The sequence below is a fragment of the Otolemur garnettii genome, unplaced genomic scaffold, assembly GCF_000181295.1.
Source record: "Otolemur garnettii isolate 467f Iridium unplaced genomic scaffold, OtoGar3 scaffold00197, whole genome shotgun sequence".
In the NCBI taxonomy this organism is placed as follows: Eukaryota; Metazoa; Chordata; class Mammalia; order Primates; family Galagidae; genus Otolemur; species Otolemur garnettii.
In genome coordinates, this window is record NW_003852592.1 from 822,424 (window position 1) to 844,192 (window position 21,769).

At 45.2% G+C, this 21,769-nt stretch overlaps 1 protein-coding gene across 1 annotated transcript in view; it reads right to left on the reverse strand.

Annotated features, from left to right (window-relative positions):
• GPAT4 (glycerol-3-phosphate acyltransferase 4) overlaps positions 1-7,582 on the reverse strand; it is a 20,310-nt gene extending 12,728 nt beyond the window's left edge. The window contains exon 1 of the mRNA XM_003801075.3: positions 6,866-7,582. Coding sequence (XP_003801123.1) covers positions 6,866-7,030 — 165 coding nt within the window. The 5' untranslated portion in view covers positions 7,031-7,582. The remainder of the gene's footprint in view (positions 1-6,865) is intronic.
• Positions 7,583-21,769: the final 14,187 nt, after the last annotated feature.

Consider the following 21,769-nt stretch of genomic DNA (forward strand, 5'->3'; position numbering starts at 1 on the left):
CACCTCCTGGCTATGCAGGCGCTCATGGCTGACACTGACGGCCCTCCCCACTCCCCTACACCAAACCACACGCTCACGCACCCTATAAACTAATGCCTGACACCAAGTTATTCTAAGCAAGCCCCAATTTTGGTTTTCAAGGAAATAAAGAAATTAAATAATGTATAGTTTTGGGCTGCCCAGTAACAGGAATAACCTCCTAATGGGAGAACAGGCTTTCTCTGAAGCACCCCTACCCCTCTCTCGTCAGGACCCAGGAACAACAGGGAGTCTGACCCATGCTCAGCTCACAGGCTGCTACCTGTGAGGTCACCCGCAGAGCGGACTGCCCTTGTGGCGGGCCTCCTGCGTCTCGCCACCACAGGCTGATTTACCTCCATAACCTGTTTCTAGCCCTGCTCTGAGCCCCCGTTCTTTCTGTAACCTCAAGGTGTTAAAAGCATCAATTATCTGGCCATTTCTTAGAGATCTTTATAAGGCCCCTGTCCATATTAAACGTGTATGCCTTTTATTAATCTGCCTTTTCTCAGTTAATCTTAAACCATGGGAGTGTAGGGAAGCTTTCCCTACACACAGAAAGGGCCTCAGGGAAAAGCCTGTTTCTCTGCACTAGACTCTCACACCACACTTCTGACACAGATGTGCAGGGACTATCCCCCTACAGCAGGCAAATCCGCAGCAGACACCAGGTAGGTGTCCTCTAACCTAATTCAATTCTGACGCCAGCCACCCAAAATGAGCATCAGATGTCACAGGTCCAGGGCTCAGTCCCCCACTTCAGGACTGTCCCCACTTCAGACACCAGCTGGGAAATCTCAGATTATAATCTATATTAACTGGAGTTCAATACATTGCTAGAATCACTCACAGAACGCAGGGAAAACACTTTACTCCTGTTGATGGATTTACCAGCAGAACCCACCTCAGGAGGCACCAGATGGAAGAGATGCACAGGGCAGGGTGGGGAGGGTAGGGGGCTCCACACCCTCCAGCACCTGGGAGTTCATCAAATCTCACTGTTTAGGAGTTCTTACAGAGCTTAACAGAGCTCAATGACCCCCTACCTCCCCACAGCCAGCAGGTGCTAAAGTGCTAGCCCTCTAAGCACTTGGGTCTTTCTGGGGAGGACCCCAACCACATCACCGTATTAGCACACACATAGGGTGACAGAAGGGCTCATTAGGGATTAACAGAACACACCTCCACCACGTGGAAAATCCCTAGGGTTTCAGAACTTCTATGGCACGAACCACAAGAGCAATGTCTGGCAACCATACAACTAGCTTCTCTGAGCTGCCACTTCAAAAAGTATTTTTTCAGTGGGATACAGTGACACGCACATCTATAGTCCCAGCTACTTGGGAGGCTGAGGCAGGAGGACTGTTTGAGCCTAGGAATTCGAGGCCAGCTAGGCAACAAAGCAAGATTTATCTCTTAAAAAAAAAAAAGTACAGTTTTTAGAGACCTAAAATTCTCAAAATTCTTCATCAAAATTAAAAATCCTAGGTTCAGAGTTTATTTCACTGTAAAAATCCTCTCCCTTCCTCTGATCTGAGATGCCATTTACTAGGCAATTTAGTATCAGATAACTTATTATGCCCTTTCCAGCTTCTCCCAGAGAAGAGACAATTAAGGGCACTAACAATATTGCGCTGAAGTAACATTAAACTGAACCAAGCCCCTGGCAGGTGAACTACAGATGGTTTGACAGTAATTTTTACTAGTGTTTCATTCTATGGTACACTACAGCTTAGGAACTAATCACACGAGCAGGGCTTAACAAATCTCGGCAACACAAAACCTTCCCCTCCTCTCTTCCCTTGGCCTCCACTGCATTTTCCCACAGACTAACCAGAGAAAACCAGAGTCAGACCCTCGACAAACCAGGCTACCATCCTGGACCCTGCAAAGCCTCCCATCTTAAACTCTCTTCCCCTCTCTCTTCTCTCCTGCCTCAGCTGTCACCTCCAGGCAGCTACTGCTTAATCTACATCTTTACTCTGGGCTCCACGGAAGCGCCAAACTCACCTGCCCAGTGATCAGGCCTGTCTGGCCCACACCACCAAGCCTGCACACCTCCTCCTGAGGACCCGGGGCCCCTCCTTTCCAGCACTCCCCGTCTGGGTGCTGGCTGCTGCCCTCCGCCACCCACGCCTTCAGGCTCTCCTCTGCCACCAGGCCCCGCCACCCCTGAGGATGCTCCCGCCCACCGTCTGCTGCTCCCTGCCCCGTCTTCGTAGCCCGTGTTCTCCACTGAATCGCTTCCCTTTTCCTCCCTCCTATCCGTGAACAATTTGCTGCCAGGCTCATCATGTCACCTACTAGTTCACAAACTTCCAAAGACTTCCCAATGCCTAAACCAAGTTTCAGTACGGTAACCTCCCTCAGTCCCTCCAAGAACCCAGAGTCTTGGCTCTACCTACTTATGTGCCATCTCCATACAAGACTGTGCCTTTTCATCTTTATCAACTAGGCTTCTAGAATGCTCTATTTCCCTTTCTCAGATCCAGTTCATATGCCATTATCTCATATAAAATGCCACCCACCCAGTCCCTGAGCTCAGAATTGGCCTTGGCCTGCGTCCTCACTGGCATCACACTCCAGGTTAGCTGTGCACACATATGCTTGTCTCTCCACTAGACCACCAGCACCTTGAAAGGCAGGAGCAGCAGTGACCCAGATTTGAGTTCCCGCACAATGTCACAGAGCTCCTTACACCTGCTAGGCAGTCAGTGAGGCTGTGTTCAATTCATGAATTCCTAGTATTTCTCGAGTTCTTATTAAAAAATAGATTGGCATGGAGCCCATAGCTCAGTAGGTAGCACCGAGGCTGGCAGGTTTGAACCCAGCCCAGGCCAGCTAAACGACGACAACTGCAACAAAAAAATAGCTGGCAGTGTGGCAGGTGCCTGTAGTCCCTAATACTTGGGAGGCTGAGGCAAGAAAATCGCTTAAGTCCAAGAGTTTGAGGTCGCTGTGAGCTGTGATGCCCCAGCACTCTACTGACAGTGACATACTGAGACTCTGTCTCAAAAATAAAAAAATAAATAAAATAAACAAATAAATAAATAACAGATTGGAAATGATGAACCCTAAAACTGCTTCCTCCCACAAATCATTTCCACCTCCTTCAGTTTGTCCTTTAGTATAACCATAACCATAACCTATTAGTATAACCCCTGTCCTTTACTATAACCATAACCTATTCACAGTTATGCTAAAATCATGCATCCCACCGGGGAGAGAGGACTTGCATGACTGACCCCACCTCTCTCACAGCACCCATGGGAGGCAGGCATTAACCATGCCCACTCTCTACATGAAGAAACAGACTGGAAAGTGTGATGACCTCTGTTTCTGAGCTGGAAAGGGAAACTCTGGTATCAGGGCTGCCTGACCCCAAACTGATGCCCATCCCACAACAACCCACAGGTTTCTGTGACTTACCAACAACTCGGCTTTGGACTTCAACACTGGTCAGACTACAACTGTCCCAGCCACTCTAACGTGACCTGATCAATTCCTTTCATGCAATTTATCATCAACTTTCTCCCTGACATTTGGGCTGCCTCCTTTCTCCCTTTCCAAGTCATTCTCTACTCTGCTAAGAACTCATTCCTAGGGATTCTGCTCCACACACCATCACCACTGTGTAGAGGGTTCCTCTGAAGCACAAAGATTGAGAAAGCAGACTAGAACTCTTTAAACACCTGCTGCTCTCTGTACACAAAGACCTCCAGTGTGAGCCTTAGCAGGACCTGTACTGAGTGAAGTCTTCCAGGAACAGGAACAGAAGAACCATTGACCCACCTGTATCCCTTCCATATTCCTCCTCTTGGAAGGCATGCAAATATTTTCTCCTGGTTCCTTTGTATAGGAACTAATCATGGGAAACTGTTAAGCCACAGCCGACTTAGGTCTGCTAAACACACAGGAACATGAACTGCACGAACTGTAGCACATCCAGTCTATGAACTGCACGAACTGCAGCACATCCAGCCTTAGTGATCTTGACAAAGACTATGTAGTACAATACATGCATATAAAAATGGCTGACAAAATGTCAAAAGAAAACAGACACAAAGTCACGAGTACACACTAACAATACAACCACAGAATGTGTACTACCGAAGACTGAAAGGAAATATGCAAAAAACGTTCAAGGTGACGTAAGCTGTGGGACACAGGTGAGTGTGGACAATTCTCCAGTGTTTGTCTGGTTATCTACTGCTATCTAACAATCCATCCAAAACTTTGCCGCTTAAAACACACCACCACATTTTGCTCAGGAATGTCCAGATCACACGGATTTGCCATCAGCTGGGTGGCTCAAAGGCTGGGAGCTGGACGGCTTGGCAAGGCTGCTCACTGTGTGTGGGGCACTGGGTGTGAGCAGGAACACCTACACCCAGCCTGGCTTCCTCACAACCGCTGTGTGGGTTCCAGGGGCAAGCAGCCTGAGAGCACAGCCCGAGAGATGCCACACTGCCCCTCTAAGCCGACCTCACACCTGGTGTGTCTCGCCCACCACACCCTATGTGTCAGGACAAAGTCACCGAGGCACGCCACACGCAAGACCAGGGAGGCAGGCCCTGCCTTCTGACAGCAGGTGGCAGAGTCACTTGGGGGCTTTCAAAAAATGCCCATCTCATTCAATTACATCAGATTCTGGTGCCCTGAAATACATATTTTTAAAATGCTTCCCCAGGTGATTAAAATGTATAGTTAGAGGGGAGAACCACAAAACTTAAGATGATATCTGTTTTCTTCTTCCAGCTCTAAAATCATGTATTATCATCCCAATTTAGGAAGGATAAAGAGGCTAAAAAAAAGTAAGATAAAAGTTTCTCCTTACTAAAGACCAAGTGTTTATGTCCCCCTAAAATTCATATGTCGATGCCTGACCCCCACAGTGATGATATTTGGACGGGTCACAGAGTAGAGTCCTCAGGAATGGGATTAACACCCTTAGAGAAGGGCCCCGAAGAGCCCCCTGGTTCCCCTGCCACCTGAGGACACAGAGAAGCCGCTGTCTGCGAACCAGGAAGCAAGCCCTCATGGATGCTGGATTTGCTGGCACTTTCATCTAGAACACCCCCACCTCCAGAACTGTGAGAAATAAACTTGACTTTTTTTTTCCACTTTTATCGCCCTCAGTAGAGTGTTGTGGCATCATAGCTCACAGCAACCTATAAACTCCTGGGCTCAGGCGATTCTCTTGCCTCAGCCTCCCGAGTAGCTGGGACTACAGGCGCCCACCACAACATCCAGCTATTTTTCTGTTGCAGTTTGGCCAGGGCTGGGTTTGAACCGCCACCCTTGGTACATGGGGCCGATGCCCTACTCACTGAGCCACAGGCACTGCCCAATAAACTTGATTTTTAGAAACCATCCACTCCATGGTAGTTTGTTACTGCAGGCCAAACAGACTTAAGATACCCCTCACAGCACAGAGTGTTGTTTGTGATATATACACACGAACACACAGACATAACATTTCAAGGTCTGAAGCCAGTATGGCCAAATCCAGCTTGCACCTCCTACCACCACAGGTAAGAGGAGCCTTGCGTTCCTACCATAAAGGTGGCTATACAACACTGTGAATACAGTAAATGCCAATTAATTGTTCATCTTAAAATGGTTAATATTATGTTGTCAAATTCACCTCAATTTCTTAAAATGTCAAAAAAATCAAATTCTCATAGGGATAAGAATATGATATTCTTATATGGATAAGAATACAATAAAAGATAAAACCTGAGACTTAATGACATGTAAAAATATTTCCCAATGCAATGTAACATTCCATATAGCTTATTTAATCATTCTGAGTCAGTAGATACTTTCCCTGTCTACCATAGAATTATAAGGAACCAAAGGCAAATGAAAAAAAATTATTCTGAAAGTCCTAATGAACAAATAATGTGTTATTTTTACTATTATGAGTGCAGGTCTCAAACTATACAACATCTCAATTGTAGAAAAGAATTCCTATGGGGTGGTGGTGCCTGTGGCTCAGTGGGTAGGGTGCCAGCCCCATATAGCAAGGTTGGCGGGTTCAAACCCGACTCTGGCCAAAATTGCAACATCAAAAAAATAGCCAAGCATTGTGGCAGGCACCTGTAGTCCCAGCTACTCGGGAAGCTGAGGCAAGAGAATCGCCTAAGCCCAAGAGCTGAAGGTTGCTGTGAGCTGTGATGCCACAGCATTCTACCAAAGGCAACAAAGTGAGACTTTGTCTCCAAAAAAAAAAAAATAATAATTCCTATAGATTTGGTACCTACTAAAAATAGACAAGTGCCAAATACCTGATTGAGTCTTGTGGTAGGGGATCAACTTCCAGAAAAACATTACTTTTTACCCATTTCCTTTACAATGAGACCAGTTTTGTTTAATGGTATTAGGCTAAGTTCAGAAATGTGTTATCTCCTTCTCTTCTACCTTTAAGTAAGCAACAGTTCAATGCCCTTTTCTGTTTACTCTTTTTGTCTGTAATGCAAGAACCTACTTAGGATAAATGCTTATTAGTGAGGGAATACTGCAGCAGCAGCTCTGAGCCTGGGGTCTGGCACTAATTCCCCTTCACTCTCTGAAATAAACAGGTGAGGGAGATGCCGTCATGCAACAGGTCCCTTTGTGTAGCCTGAATCAAACACACAAGCGCCTTAGCGTCGCAGTAAGGAATCTGCTAACGGCTCTTGTAAACACACATTTAGTTATTCTTTTTACTCAAAATGCCACTTCTCATCCTCCCAACTTTCTCCATATCCAATAAAGAGGTAACAACCAGGGCAGAACAATTCTTTTTGCTAGAAGCACGTCTTCCCTCCCCTGTGAAGTAACCTCTCTTAATAGCCCAACTCACCGCAAAGATTTTTAACAAAGTTTTCATGTAGAACTTCCGGATACCGAAGGAGACTCCAAACACAGCGGGGACTATAATGAAGACGAGGAGGAGGGTGAAGAGCACAGTCAGGGAGAGGCCCAGGAGGCTGACGAGCAGGCTGTCGAACGGCAGCAATAGGAGCATGGTGGGCGTCCAGCAGGCCAGCGCCCTCCGGCCCGAGAACAAACCACAGCCTTCAGATGGTCCTTTCCAACAGTGCCAGCCTGGAAAAGGAAGCAGTTCCCCGAGCGGCAACAAACTCCATTCCAAGGTTCACGTCATTCAGGAGTCTGAGCAGAAGCCTTGGGAGGAGAATGACTGGAGAAAAAGACCATGAGAAGCACCTGAACACCTTGGCCAGGTCTCGCCAAGCAGACGAACTTGGGTGGTGCACGAGGCAGACGCTCTTCAGCAGAAGCATCCAAGTCCAGGCTGGGTTCCTGTACAAATGCGCAACCAGGGAGGGAGGGGTCTGTGCTCTGCTATCCTGATGCGGCTTCCACAGGTTTCACTTTTTTCCTTGCCCAAGAACATTTAGCAGATAAATCTGTCTTGCAGCTTGTCACTGCCAGAAGTACCAAGAAGAGTTCACCTTGGTGCCAGAAAAATCCTGATAATTCCTGTGAAGGGGGGTGACTGTTGGCTCTTCGCATAGAAGGCTTTTGAACTTGAATATGTGGATATTAAATAATTATTTCACTTAAATTCCTTCATAAGTTGAAAATTGCGTTCATTGTAGAGGGTTCGTACCTGGCTCCATTCTCCCTTGACAGAGGCTCCCGGCACTTGCTGCTCCCGGGACCCTGCTACCTGGAGAGCTACGGGCTTTGCCAGCAGGACACAGACACTGGCACACAAAGTCTCATGCTGCCTGAGGGGAGTGTAATTCCAGACGCCTTTGGCATTAGTTTCCTCTGGATATTTTTCTCCCAAAGGTCCCCTTTCTCAGCGGTGACCTGGGTTCTTGGCAAAATGCTGCTTACATGCTGCCAAAGCTGGGGGTAGAAACAGAAGCACTGTCAGTCACACAAATTAAAAGGAGAGACATCCACATGTAGGGGGAGCCCACAGGCAGGGCCAGCTTCTCAAGTCAAGGTCAAAGGGACAGGCAGAGCAGCAGGTGGCTGACTAGGAGGTGGGAGGAGAAACATAGATGCTCCAGTATCAACCCCAAGTACATATGCACCTGCCTGACTCAAGGTCTTTGAAAAGCAAATATATGTATATAAGACCCATTTCAAAAGATGAAAAGGGTATGCTATGAAAAGTAACTCTCCTTCTTAACCTGTCCCCCAGATGCCCAGAGTTCTTCACAGATCAGCCTCATTATCAACTTCTGATTCTTCCCAGGATATTCTATGCTCATTCAAGAAAATCCCAATTGCCCTTCCCACACTGCTCCAGCCCTGCCCCAGGCCAGGCTACAGAAATGGCACATGACTCACATTGTTGTTCACTGGCTTTCTGTTCTTCAGCTTAAGGACCCTGTGGGTACCCCGTCAACATGGCAGACCCCCCTGCTCCCTGCAGGGGCACAGTTTTCAACTCTAAGAACGTACCATAATTAACCAATCTCTGAAGGGTACGCACTGACATGCCCACTTTTTTTGTTGTCATAAATAAAGTGATGATAACCAGATGCATGCATGATTTAGTACAAATGACAAATATATTTTCAGGACAAATTCCTAGAAATGGAACTGCAGGGGGAAAGAAAATATACATTTCTAATTTTGCAAGATATTGTCACACTTTCTACAAATCCTTCAGCCTATTTCCCCATACTGGCCACTAATTGTTAAATACAAAAGTATATCAATTTTCTATCACTTCTTTCAAATTATAAGTAACCTATGCAAATTCTGAACTTGGGAGGAGACTATCAAGTCTCACTGGAAACACTCCGGTTTTGCCTTCTGGCTATTCAGACACATTCAGAAGTTTAAGCTATCGAACAAATAAACATGCTGCCTTCACCTTAAATTTTGTCCAATGCTTTAGAGAACTAAAGGCCCTTCACATGTTACCTCAAGTGGTTACCCCATAACCTGTGTGATTTCTACTTCACAAATCAGGAAGCTGGGGGACGGGGGGCAGACCAGTTCCTCTGCGCAGCCTGTGACCTTCAGACAGACACAGGAATTAAACATGGACGCGGTGTTCAGCCAGCTGTTTCGGGCCCCCACTTCTTCCATTTTCACTGCTATCACTCACGTTTATGGAATGCTTACAACATGAGGAGCATCGAGCAGTTAAGCATTCACACAGTCCTCACCCATTCTCACAGCTGCAAAGAAGAGTTATTACCAGCACCACTCCCAGGTGAGGCTGATGAGGGAGAGAAGATTAAGTTACCCTGGCCACACAGCTAGTGAGTGGCAGAGCAGGAGTCGGGTGAGCACGTGGGCCTGCACACCCCTGCTCTGACTGTCCTGTCTCTCAAACCACGCACCTCGAAATCAAGTAACTTCCTTCACGCCAGCCTGCTCTACAGAACAACTTGTGATTAGAGAAAAACCACAAGGGTCTGGATTCAAGCACCAGAATATGACGTTTTTCTCAGAATCCAAGGTACAGACGTGCTCTTTCAATTTTATAAACCAGCTAAACTGCACGGCCAGCTTTCTCCCTACATTCCACAAGAGGTCCTGGCACCTCCATCACCACATCCCTCACGCCCACAAAGGGCGACCCCCTTTCCATTCTTCCATCCCTGCCCCCCCTGCTCCCCTTGGCCAGTGTTCCTGTGGGGAAAAGGCAGCAAGAGCCTTCCGTCCCACTGGCCAAGGTTACCCTGAGCTCCGCAGACCCAAGGTGACCATCCTAAGGGTCACTTTGACTGCCATGCCAGATCACACTGCTTTGGATCACAACTAACCAAGAATTCGCAAGGTTATTCTGGGTTCACATTTCCAAAACATTAAAGTAAACACATGTAGCAATAAAGTAATTTCTTCACCTAGTTCAGGAGTTGATAAAACCCAGCCCACAGGCCAAATCTGACAACCCATTTTTAACGCTCATCAGCTAGGAATCTTTAAAGAAATATTTAAGACAAAGAAGAATATGTGACAGAGACCACAGCGCATAAGACCTACATGTCAGTGGACCCCTCACATAGAGACCACAGCCCAGCAAAGCCTACATGTCAGTCGACCCCTCACACGGAGACCACAGCCCACAAGGCCTACAATGTCGACCCGTCACACGGAGACCACAGCCCACAAGGCCTACAATGTCGACCCGTCACACAAACAGTTTGCCACTATGACCCAGCTGCTCTCTCTCCTCAGAGGCAGTGACCTCTCCCCTGCTGTCCCAACCCAACCCCTGGGCTCCTGTCCCCAGTGCCAGCCTCCAGAACAGTAAACTGGCCAAGCTAGTTATGTAGCCAACACTACACAATCCCCACACAAATTCTTAGAAGCACAGCAAACCACAGCTATCAAGTAAATTTTCAAACTTCTCTGGATCAGTAGAAAAATGATTAAAGCTGCAAGTAACTGGTATCTTTTGGCCCCTTAACCCAGACTTTGATGTCTGAAAATCAGAAAATCTCTCCCATCAGAACTCAGTCAAACCCCAGTTTTCAGATAACAGCTCATTTAGGAGAAGGTATCATTTTGCCTCAAGTAAATACAACATGCCCTTAAGAGTGCAAGTGGCCGAGCTACTAACTCAGAGCAGTATTTGCCCATCAGCTTGATTTTAGTCAAGCTCACCGAGAACCATTTGGACCAAAGTTCCCTCAGCAGCCCAAATGTTCCTGAAAAAAATATAAAACCAAGGCTCAGCCTTTTAGGAAGGAAGATGGCTTTATCTTAGGAAGCCAGAGAGCCTTCGCTAAGCTAACTGACCTCTGCAGTCCACTGAATGGCAGATCTGGACCACAGGCCCCAGTGGCCTCCGTTCTTCATTCAACAAATACTCACTGGGCACACAGTCTGTGCCCAGCTCTATGCAGGTGTTAGACACTCGGTGGACAGACACACCTAGAGACACTCACACAGAAAATAAGCACATGGTCAAAACGTCAAGCTCTGATGACTGTTAAAAGTGAAAGAACAGACTCCTAGGAAAGAGAAAGAGTGTAATTCCAATCAGGGTACCTACACCAATTCTGACCCCATCACATGGTATTTAGCAAGGACCACATGACTCCTAATTACAGAATCCTACTTTTTAGGTAGCTCTCTGGGATTCCCCCTAACTCAGGAAAACAGGACTGCTGGACTAGGTACCAACTCAAAAAGTAAAAGAAAGGCCATTTTATCAAAAACACGTGCTTAAGTCACAAAGGAATGCACACACTCTCAGAGCACAGCAAGTGCAGTGCCTGTCAGGGATTAGATCTCAATAAATGGTACATGGTATCACTTCACAGCAGAGAGGAAGGCATTACCAAGTAGGGCAGAAAATCTATAAGCCACAAAACACTACCCGCCTAGCAAGCAAGTGTGTGCTCATTTAAAAATGTTAGCTGGAAAACAGAGACATTCAAATTAAAACTACAGTGACAGCTCGGCACCTGTGGCTCAAGTGGCTAAAGGCGCCAGCCACATAAACCTAAGGTGGTGGGTTCTAATCCAGCCCGGGCCCGCGAAACAACAATGTCGGCTACAACCAAAAAAAATAGCCAGCGTTGTGGCAGGCGCCTGTGGTCCCAGCTACTTGGGAGGCTGAGGCAGGAGACTCGCTTGAGCCCAGGAGTTGGAGGTTGCTGTGAGCTGTGATGCCACAGCACTCTACACAGGGGGACAGCTTGAAAAAAGAAAAAAAACTACAGTGACATGGCAAAAAATTTTAGATAAACCACTTAAGTGGTAAGAATGAGGAAATATCCTCAAATACTACTGGTTGGCCTATAAAATGGTACAACCTCTATAGAGAGCAATTTAGCAACTCCCATCAAGATTTTAAATGCTTATCACCTTAGATTCAGCAATTCTACTTCTGGAAATTTGTCCTAAGGATGAATTAAACTACAACAGAGGTTATCAACCAAGACAATGTTAACAGCCCTGGGGAACATGGGACAACACCTGCGGGCATTTCTGATTGCTGCATGTCAGGATGGGATGCTACTGGCATCCAGGACGTGGAGGGCAGGGAGGACGTGACACACCCTGTAACCAGCACAGCCTCCACAGCAGTGCAAAGTGCTAACACCTGCTATGGTACTGACGAAGCATTTGGTAAGACCAAAGGAAAACATCAATACTCACTAAGAGGATCCAATGTTTAAAAAAAGACATTAACATATACATTGGTGAGAAACAATCTTCCAGTCAGAAGCAGAGTAATGTCCACAATAAACACCAATTGGAAGGAAGGAGGAAAAGGAAAACAGACACGTTTATGTGCATCTGCGAAGGCGCTCCCTCTGCAGAGACACACAGACACTGGCTACAGGGGCGCAGAGTGGAAGGGGATATCACTGCTTATCCTCTTGGTATCTTTAAAGTGCATTTACTGTTCTGAATAGCTAACTGTCTCGTGGTAAAAAACCAAAAGAGACACATCAAGTTTCAATCCTGGCTTCGTTACTTAACTAGTAATGTGAATGTGCCTTTGGGTAATTACTTAGATTTCTTTAAGCTTCTCTTCGACAATACCTATCGAAAAGATGAGATAATAAGCAGAAAGCTGTTTTCACAGTGGCTAAAACAGGGTAAACATTCAAAATACGTGAACTATTATCACCAAGCCCCAGTCACTAGAGGAAGGAGACCGGCATTTGAAGGTATTCAGAAAGTAATGACACTGCACTAATGGGAAATCTATTTTCAACCACCACTCTCGCCTAAAGGTGTTCACGATTCCCTAACATGGCTGGAGCTTGTCGACCGCACCGGGAGCAAACATAGCCACAGCCAGTGTCCGCAGAGCACAGTGGGGAAAGATGACTTCTGCAGAAATCAGGAGATCAACACCTCGATGCTCACAGACCGCACCCAATGCAAATTTATCAATATTAGCAAAGAGTGAGACTCTGTCTCAGTGACTGTCAATCAGGATGGGAGATGGCCACGTGACACACAGGGATGTGAGTGCCGTGGGCCCTCAGAGCCATTGTCTGGCCAGTGCAGGCCCACTGACTGTCCACCCAAGATGCAGAACTGGATCTCCTGGGCCTCGGTCCACATGAAATAAATCAGAAGGGTTTGTTTTTTAGAGACTTGAGTGATTCTAATGTGTAGCCAGAGTTTAGAGCTACTGGTTAGGAGTTCTCACTAGTTATCTGAGAAAGGACAACTATCTTGATCACAACTTACCCACAAGTAAGTAAAATGGGAATGCAGACAAACGTGCTGTCCATTCGTGAGAGCTGGTGAGAAGATCTACAGTGCATCACAGGCTGTGAGACCTGTAGAGACATTCAGTACTGGAGAACACTCAGGAGAGCAGAGAGAGTGGCTGCCATCTACAAAAGGCCACTCAAGAGAGCAGAGAGAGTGACTGCCATCTACAAAAGGCAGGTCTGCTCTGGAAACTGTGAGGCAGGAGAACTGGTCTGTTGGTTGGCAGATGTGGGTGCAAACGACAGCTCAACACTAAGAGTCAAACCCTGATGCTCTGCTGGTAGGAACATAAGAGAGTGCAGCTGGGAAAAGAGTTGGACAGAGCTGCCATCTGACTTAGCAAGGCCACTCCTGGGCATGTCCCGAGAGAAACAACAACTGTCCACACACACACACAGAAACCTGCACGCACATGCAGAACAGCCAGAAGGTGGAACCAACTAAAATGCCCATGAACTGATGAACGGACAAACAAAATGTGGTGTATTCACATGGTGGAATATTTGGCCATAAAAAGGAAGGTACTACTTATACACACTACAACAGGAATGACCCTTCAAAACATCAGACCAAGAGAAAGAAACGAGTCACAAAGGACCACAGACTGCACTACTCCATTTATATGAAACAGGTAAACATACAGACAGAAAGTAACTAGATTACGGGAGGCGGGGTGCTCAGGGCCAAGGACAAGGGGGGAGATAAGGGGCCACAACTAAAAGATAGGAGCTTTCATCCTGAGGTGATAGAAAAAGTTCTAAAGTTGACTGTTGATGGCTCCATTTATCTATGGATACAATAAAAACCAATGACTATACATATAAGCTGTATAATATATAAATTTTATTTCAATAAAGCTATTTTTAAAAGAATCTAAGATCGAGTTGTTTTTAAAGAACAAGCTGTTTAGAGAGACACATCCCTGCCTGGATTCTGTAGAATGGCAGATACATTCTGGTAAAGTAAAGTGTATGTCTTCCTAAAATAAGGTTCTGTCTCTGTGTCTTTCCCCACATTTCCAAAATGCCAAGGAAGCAGTAAAGCATGAAGGTTGAGCATACAAGGGACAGACAAGCTGCATGCAGAACCAGCCTCCACTACTTTCTAGCTGAGTCTTCAGGAAACAACTTTCCGTGCTATCCTGTAAAACGAACAAGACATACCCTGGGTGCTGCTGTGAAGACTGAGCGCGGCGAGGTGCACAGAGCTGTCAGCGCAGGGCTTCACGTGCTCCGTGAACAGAAGCTGCGCCTAGTCATCATCACTAGAAAGCTGGAGGCAATAATAAAAAAATGATGACAAACCACAACTTTATTAGTTGATTGTTGAGAATTCTTTATTTTATGGCTCAAATAACTGAGCCTTGGAAGGACTAAACGACGGGCACGGGTTACAGAACTGGCTGTAACTGAAACTCAGATCTGACCCCGAGTGCAATGGTCTAACTCCCCAGGCTGACCCCTACCTGCTTTGGGATACGTTATACTTCAGAGAAAACGCATCCTACTTTACTGCCAGGACACAGACCCACCAACGCCCAATTCTGACGTGATGGTAAATGAACATGCAGGCACAAAAGAAATGAGTGGATAAAGTCAAGGCCATCAGAAATGGAGTACAAGAAATTTGCTTGAGGGCCGGGCACAGTGGTTCATGCCTGCAATCCTAGCACTATGGCAGGTTGAGGCAGGTGGATTCCCTGGGAGCCCAGGAGTTCAAGAACAGCCTGAGCAAGAGCAAGACCCCATCTCTACCAAAACAGAAAAATGGGTGGCGCCTGTGGCTCAAAGGAGTAGGGCGCCGGCCCCATATACCAGAGGTGGCGGGTTCAAACCTGGCCCCTGCCAAAAAAAAATAAAACTGTCAAAAAAACAAACAAACACAAAAAAACAGAAAAACTAACTGGGTGTTGTGGCAGGTGCCCGTAGTCCCAGCTACTCAGGAGGCTGAGGCAAGAGGCTCTCATGAGAGTTTGCAGTTGCTGTTAGCTATGACATCACATCACTCTACCCAGAGTGACAACAGAACTGTTTCAAAATGAAAAAAAAAGCAATTTGCTTGAATAGGATATGGCTGCTTAGTAAAAAAGAAGTGTTTCCAAGGATACACGGTAGCTCTCAAAGTTACTACAGTGACGTGAACCTGAAAAGCTAAAAAAAAGGATTCACAAAGTTGACATCAATCCTGGATAAAATAAACCAAGACAAAGCCAGGATACAATAAATAGGCCAAAGGGTCATCCAACCCATCCAGGAAGACAGCAGAACATGGTCAATTTCAGGGCACTGGTCATAATTATCTAAGGTCATTCTGACCTCAAGAACTTTCCCCTTACCTAGAAAAGCCTACTTAAATTAAAACTGGATAATAAGTAACACACACCAAGTTCACCCCAAAGCAACAGCAGCCTCCTGAATCTGACAAAAATATAAAACTAAAAAAGGGCCACTCACAGTGGCTCACACCTGTAATCCTAACACTTTGGGAGGCCAAGGCAGGAGGATCGCTTTAACTCAGGAGTTTGAGACCCTGTCACAACTAAAAAAATTGAAAAATAAGCCAGGTGGTGTGGTGGTGCTTGACTGTAGTCCCAGTTACTCGGGAGGCTGAGGCAGGAGGATCATTTGAGCCCAAGAGTTGAAGCTTGCAGTGAGCTAAGATTGTGCACTGTACTCTAACTTGACAAGAGACTGCCTCAAAATAAAAAAAGAATTTTGGTATGGAAAATTCAATCTGCTGGGTCTTTAAAACCCAAGACAATTCATTACTCTGACAGCTCAATTTCAACACTGGTTTTTTTTACATTTGAGTATTTTATATGTAATGAGAAGCAACTTCCTGACCTCATTCTTTTCTAAAAATTCTTTTTGTCTAGTCTAATTCACTCAGCATTGTTATTTTGAAAAACATCCATGTTGCTGCACATGTCAACAGTTTGTTCCTTTTCCTTCATTTATTTTTGAGGTAGGGTCTCAGTCTGTTGCCCTGGCTGGAGTATAGTATAGCAACTATACCTTACTGCAGCCTCAAACTCCTAGGCTCAAGTGATCCTCCTGCCCAAAATGCTGGGATTACAGGCGTGAGCTACCAAACCCAGCCCAGTTTGGTTTCGTTGCTGTTGTTTTTGAGACAGTCTCCCTATGTTGCCCTTGTAGAGTGCTATGATGTCACAGCTCACAGCAAACTCAAACCCCTGGGTTCAAGTGATTCTCTAGTCTCAGCCTCCTGAGTAGCAGGGACTACAGACGCCGGCCACAAGGCCTGGCTATTTTTAGGGGTCTCGCTCTTGCTCAGGCTGGTTTTGAATTCCTGAGCTCAAGCAATCTACCCACCTGGGCCTCCCAAAGCCCTGGGATTACATCCATGTGCCACCACACCGGCAAGTTTGTTTCTTTTTTTTGCTGGGCAGTATTCCATTACATGGATATACCACAATTTGTTTATTCACCTCTGAAAACCAACAAGAGATGGCAATGATTCTATTAAAAAGCTAACAGTTTTAATGTGCATTTCCCTAACGACGAACGGCAGGGAGCCCCTTCCTATGTGCTTATTTACCATCCATGTATCTTCTTTGGCAGAGTGTTCAAACCTTGTCCCCATTTTTTATCAGGTTATTTTATAACTGAGCTTGTTCCTGGCCATTTTTAAGAAGCTGAGCTGGTTTTCAGACATTCGGATTGTTCCAGTCGGGGACCATGACAGATGAAGCTGCCCCTGTCCAGTCTTTGTCTGTGCACACACTTCATTTCTCCCGGGTAAATGCCTAAGAGTGGAATGACGGACTCTAATGTAGATATGGCTTTTTATGAAACTGTTTTCTAAACTGGTTGTACCATTCTGAATTCCCACCAGCAGCATGGGAAAGTCCATTTGCTGTTTGCTTGTCCACACCAGCACCTGACATAGTCTTCTTAACCTTAGACAAACCAATGGATTTTAATCGGCATCTAACAGTTTTAATGTGCATTTCCCTAACGACTAATGGCAGGGAGCTCCTTCCCATGTGCTTATTTACCATCCATGTATCTTCTTTGGCAGAGTGTTCAAATCTTGTCCCCATTTTTTATCAGGTTATTTTATAATTGTTACTGGCCATTTTTAAGAGGTTGAGCTGGTTTTGCACAGTGACTCAACAGGTTTATTTAAAATAAGCTTTACTATTGAACCGCAGACTTAAAAATGGTTAAGATGGTTTACAAAAAGAGATGACACTGATTCTATAAACAAAAAATAAAGCATTTCATCACAAAGGCATACAATTTGTGACATCAGATTTCTTTGTTCAACTCTACACAAAATAATCCTAATTGTGCAATGAAAATCACTAATCATGAAAGAAAAAAAACAATGACCACAACCACAAACTCTAATCTTAAAACTGAGTATTACTAAGCAAAATGAAATGCTCCTTCATTTTTATGTTCCACTAACGCTGTACAGTGATTCTGTACAGTCCAAGGAAGTAGCCACCAACCGCATGGAGCACCTGAAAGGCCCTGTCCATGTGAAATACCTGCTGGGCTTCAAAGACTTAGAATGAAAAAACGCACGGGAAGATCTCGTTACAATGTTTATGTTGATAACATACTGAAGTGACAGTTTGGATAAAGTAGGTTAAATAAAAGGTATTGCTAAAGTTATTTTTACCTATTTGTTTTTACTTTAAAATTTTTTTTAATAATTTAAAGTAATTGACTCACTTACATGTGGGAGCTACAAAGGCTGATGTCATGGTGCCAGAAGGGCAGAGTGAAAGTTACCAGAGGATGGGGGGTGAGGAGGAGAGGCTGGCTAAAGGACACAAAAACAGCGGGAGGAATGACTGCGAGTGTTTCCCAGAATAGGAGGGTGACAATAGTTAACTGTGATTTATGTTTCAAAATATACATGTTCCCAACACAAAGGGGTGAGGGATACCCTAATTACTCTGATTTTATCATTACATGTTGTATGAAAATATTTCATAAAATACATGTATCCCATGAATATGTATAATTATCTGTCCATTTAAAAAAAAAAACAAAAAATTACGTGACAAAAAATATTGCCCTGTATTTATGGGGTAAAATGTGATATTTGATATATAAACACACACACACAGAGACTGCAAAATGATTAAAACAAGCTGATGAAACACATCACTTTTTTTTAAGCAACAGAAACAAAATTTTAAATTACATACATGGTCTGTAGTTTTTACGTGTGTTACTGATTGACTGACTGATTGACAGATTGACTGCAAAGACGCAGTCTTGCACTGTCGCCTGGGCTAGAGTGCAGTGGCACAATCATAGCTCACTGCAATCTCAAACTCCTGGGCTCAAGCAATCCTCCTGCCTCAGCCTTCCTAGTAGTTGGGACTATAGGCACTGCCACCACACCTATCTATTTTTTTTCTTTTTTGTAGAGACAGGGGTCATGCTATATTGGCCAGGCTGGTTTTGAATTTCTGGCAGAATCCTCCTGCAGGCAGGAGCCACCTCACCCAGCCTTATGTTTTATCAGCACTGATCAAAAAATAAAGGGAATTCTGAAAATAGTACACTACATATCACAAGTTACAAGAAAAAATATGTGTACATATTATCTTTCCCACCCTGTTTCTCTGAGGTGTTAAGAAACACAGCAGAAAGGGCTTAGAACTGGAACCAGGAATCATCTGAAGTTCTAGGTACAACTCTGTCACTATCTAGTCTGAATGGCCTTGACTAATGAACTTGCCTGCATTTAAGTTTCCTGATTATTCTTTTAATTTAAAAAAGTCAATAAAAACGTATGAAGCGCCTATGTTTTGCCAAGTATTTTTTTATTGCTGCAGCTCAACGCACTAACAACTAGTAAACAAGATAAAATAAAAGAGTCCCTGAGAAAGGAGATGAGCCCATGGTTGCGCATGTGCAGCGTCTGCACCTGTTACATGGGGAAGAGTGCCTTAAAAGAGTCAGGGAAGGCCCCGTGCACTCAGAACATCTTTTCTCCTCTAAATTCTATTCTCTTAAAGAGTGTTAATCACACCATAGTAAGCACTATAGCGTGGCTTAATGACACCTGGCATGGGTGATATTCTGCCAAGTTCTCCCCACGAGCACAATGGCACAGTAAGAAGTAAAGGACACGCCATGACGGGGTCTGTCTACTTGAAGAAGCAACTCTGAGCTCGGCACCTATGGCCCAAGTGGCTAAGGCGCCAGACACATACACCCAAGGTGTCGGGTTCGAATCCAGCCCGGCCCGCTAAACAACAATGACAGCTGCAACCAAAAAATAGCCGGGCATTGTGGCGGGCGCCTGTTGTCCCAGCTACTTGGGAGGCTGAGGCAGGAGACTCGCTTAAGCCCAGGATTTGGAGGTTGCTGTGAGCTGTGATGCCACAGCACTCTACCCAGGGGGACAGCTTAAGGCTCCAGTGTCAAAAAAAAAAAAAAGAAGCAACTCTGCAGTACAGTTCAACTTGAACTGGGGCCCAAATATAATCTCCAGAAAGCACAAGTTTTTTTGTTTTTTTTTTTTTTTAATACAAGGTAACTATTTTGGTGACATGTGCACATGAGAAAAGTGGTTTATTCTTTAGCAGAAACCACTTAGCAAGTTAGGGAAGATTCTGACACACTAGCCACAGCACTCCTCTTGCCAGCAACATAAACAAGGGAAACATGGAATCTCCTCCCCCTCCCATCTCTAGGGATAGTGATTGACCAAGACACCCAGATGCCATTATTTCATTAGTACTTCCATAAACTGGCTGTGTATGACAACTCCTGCATTTAGATCACAAACTGACAGAAGAAGAATCCATCCTGAAAGTAACTTCATAATTATATCATATAAACAATCTGGACTTCTATGCAAACTCAACTCCACATCAAGGACTTGCTTGTTCACAGCAGCAGAACATCCCCATTTTAAGGGTTAAAAACAAATTCAGGGACAAAAAGTATTGAATTTACCTGTCTGTCTTGAGATAAGGAAACTTAATAGCATAAAGTTTGCTAGGAAATGAACACCACAGTTTTATAAAAAGCCTAACCTATGGTCCAAGCAGCCCAGATTCTTATCTGTTAATGGCAGGAAAGGATTTATGTTGTTTTCTCAGAACAAAAAGTCCAAATCTTTCTCGAGTCCCTTAGTAACCCTTGGTTAAATAGCTGAGGCTATCATCTACCAGTAAATCTTTATTAGCTTGTCCCTACTCTCAGTCTGATACTCCATTTTTAAGGTCAGAAGTTTCCCATGTCCCCTAAAAACTACAATTGGAACTCCTCATTTGCCCCAAATTTATTTTAAGAACTAATTTAAGGCATATCTCCCAGTTTTGTTATTCTGGAATTGGGTGAAATGTTTAGCCATTACCATCCTTCTACACAATTACTCTTTCCTGAGGAACAACTTAAAAGGCAAGCAAGATGGTACAGGGGGCAGAAGCCTGGCTGCAGAGTTGGGAGATGTTTCCCGCTTTGATCCAGCTTCTTCCTATCTGAATATGAGAATCTGGAAAAGCCACTGAACTTTTCTGGACCTTGAGGGCTCAAAAAAAAAAAAAAAAAAAAGGCAAAACAAGGTTGGGCAAGATACTCTGGAATTTCCCATCCAGATCTGAAATCTGCTTGAATCTTTTCTCAGGCAGCTTGATCATTTCAGACAAACTTTTCCGGTTTTTTCTTCAACTTTATTATGTGTTCTTTAGTTGAAGTGACTTACAGATTAGACTATCATTCCATTAAGACTACACAGGGCCTCGTATGATACTAAGATTTTTATCTCAAATAGGAAGCTACTTCTGACAAACGAAGACTCATCTCACATCAAGGAAATCTCCCCAGGCACACAGCAGGGGAAATGGATGGGGGTGTGGATGGGACACCAGACTATGGCGACATGCTGGTTCACTATTCTATCTACCTCCCTATTAAGTCTCCAATTCTCCAAAATACAAAGGCACAAAAACCGGAAAATATGATTCCCTAACAGAGGAAAGTACACCCGACTAACAACAGGACTTTTGTCTAAGTTGTCTCTGGCTTAAGTCTAACCACACTCTCACATCCTTTCCCTTAGATTGAGACAGAATCTACAAGACATGAAACTAAAACAGAGGTTCTCAAAGTGCAGCAAAAATGAAGGAGAATGAACCAGAACCAAAATTCTCCAGATGACTCAAGGTTATCAAGGGGAAGCTCCATGGCCCAGGGGCGCTGATACCTGGTGCAGCCTGGGACTCACTCCCCACGGTACGCCCTGTGTCCCCAACAGTGCACTGCCCGAAACTTATGAATGGCCAAAGTTTAAACCCAGTGTGACACCAAGCGTGAGGAAATAACCCAGACCCTCTGGTAGGAGGAGGATGCCCTGGAGGGCGTACCATTAAAACGGACAGGCAAGGGATTTCGGGAGTTAAGAAATCCCGAAGAAAGAAAAACGGGAACCCAGACAGACACAGCCCGGGGAAGCCGACCAGCGCTGGAAAGGCAGCTCGGGAGCGCGCGTGCTCCCGACCCCCGCCCCGGGAGCCCTCGCCGCCCACCTTGCCCGACCCCGGGGTCGCAGGCCCGGAGACCGTCTCGTAGGCCGGGCCGGCGGG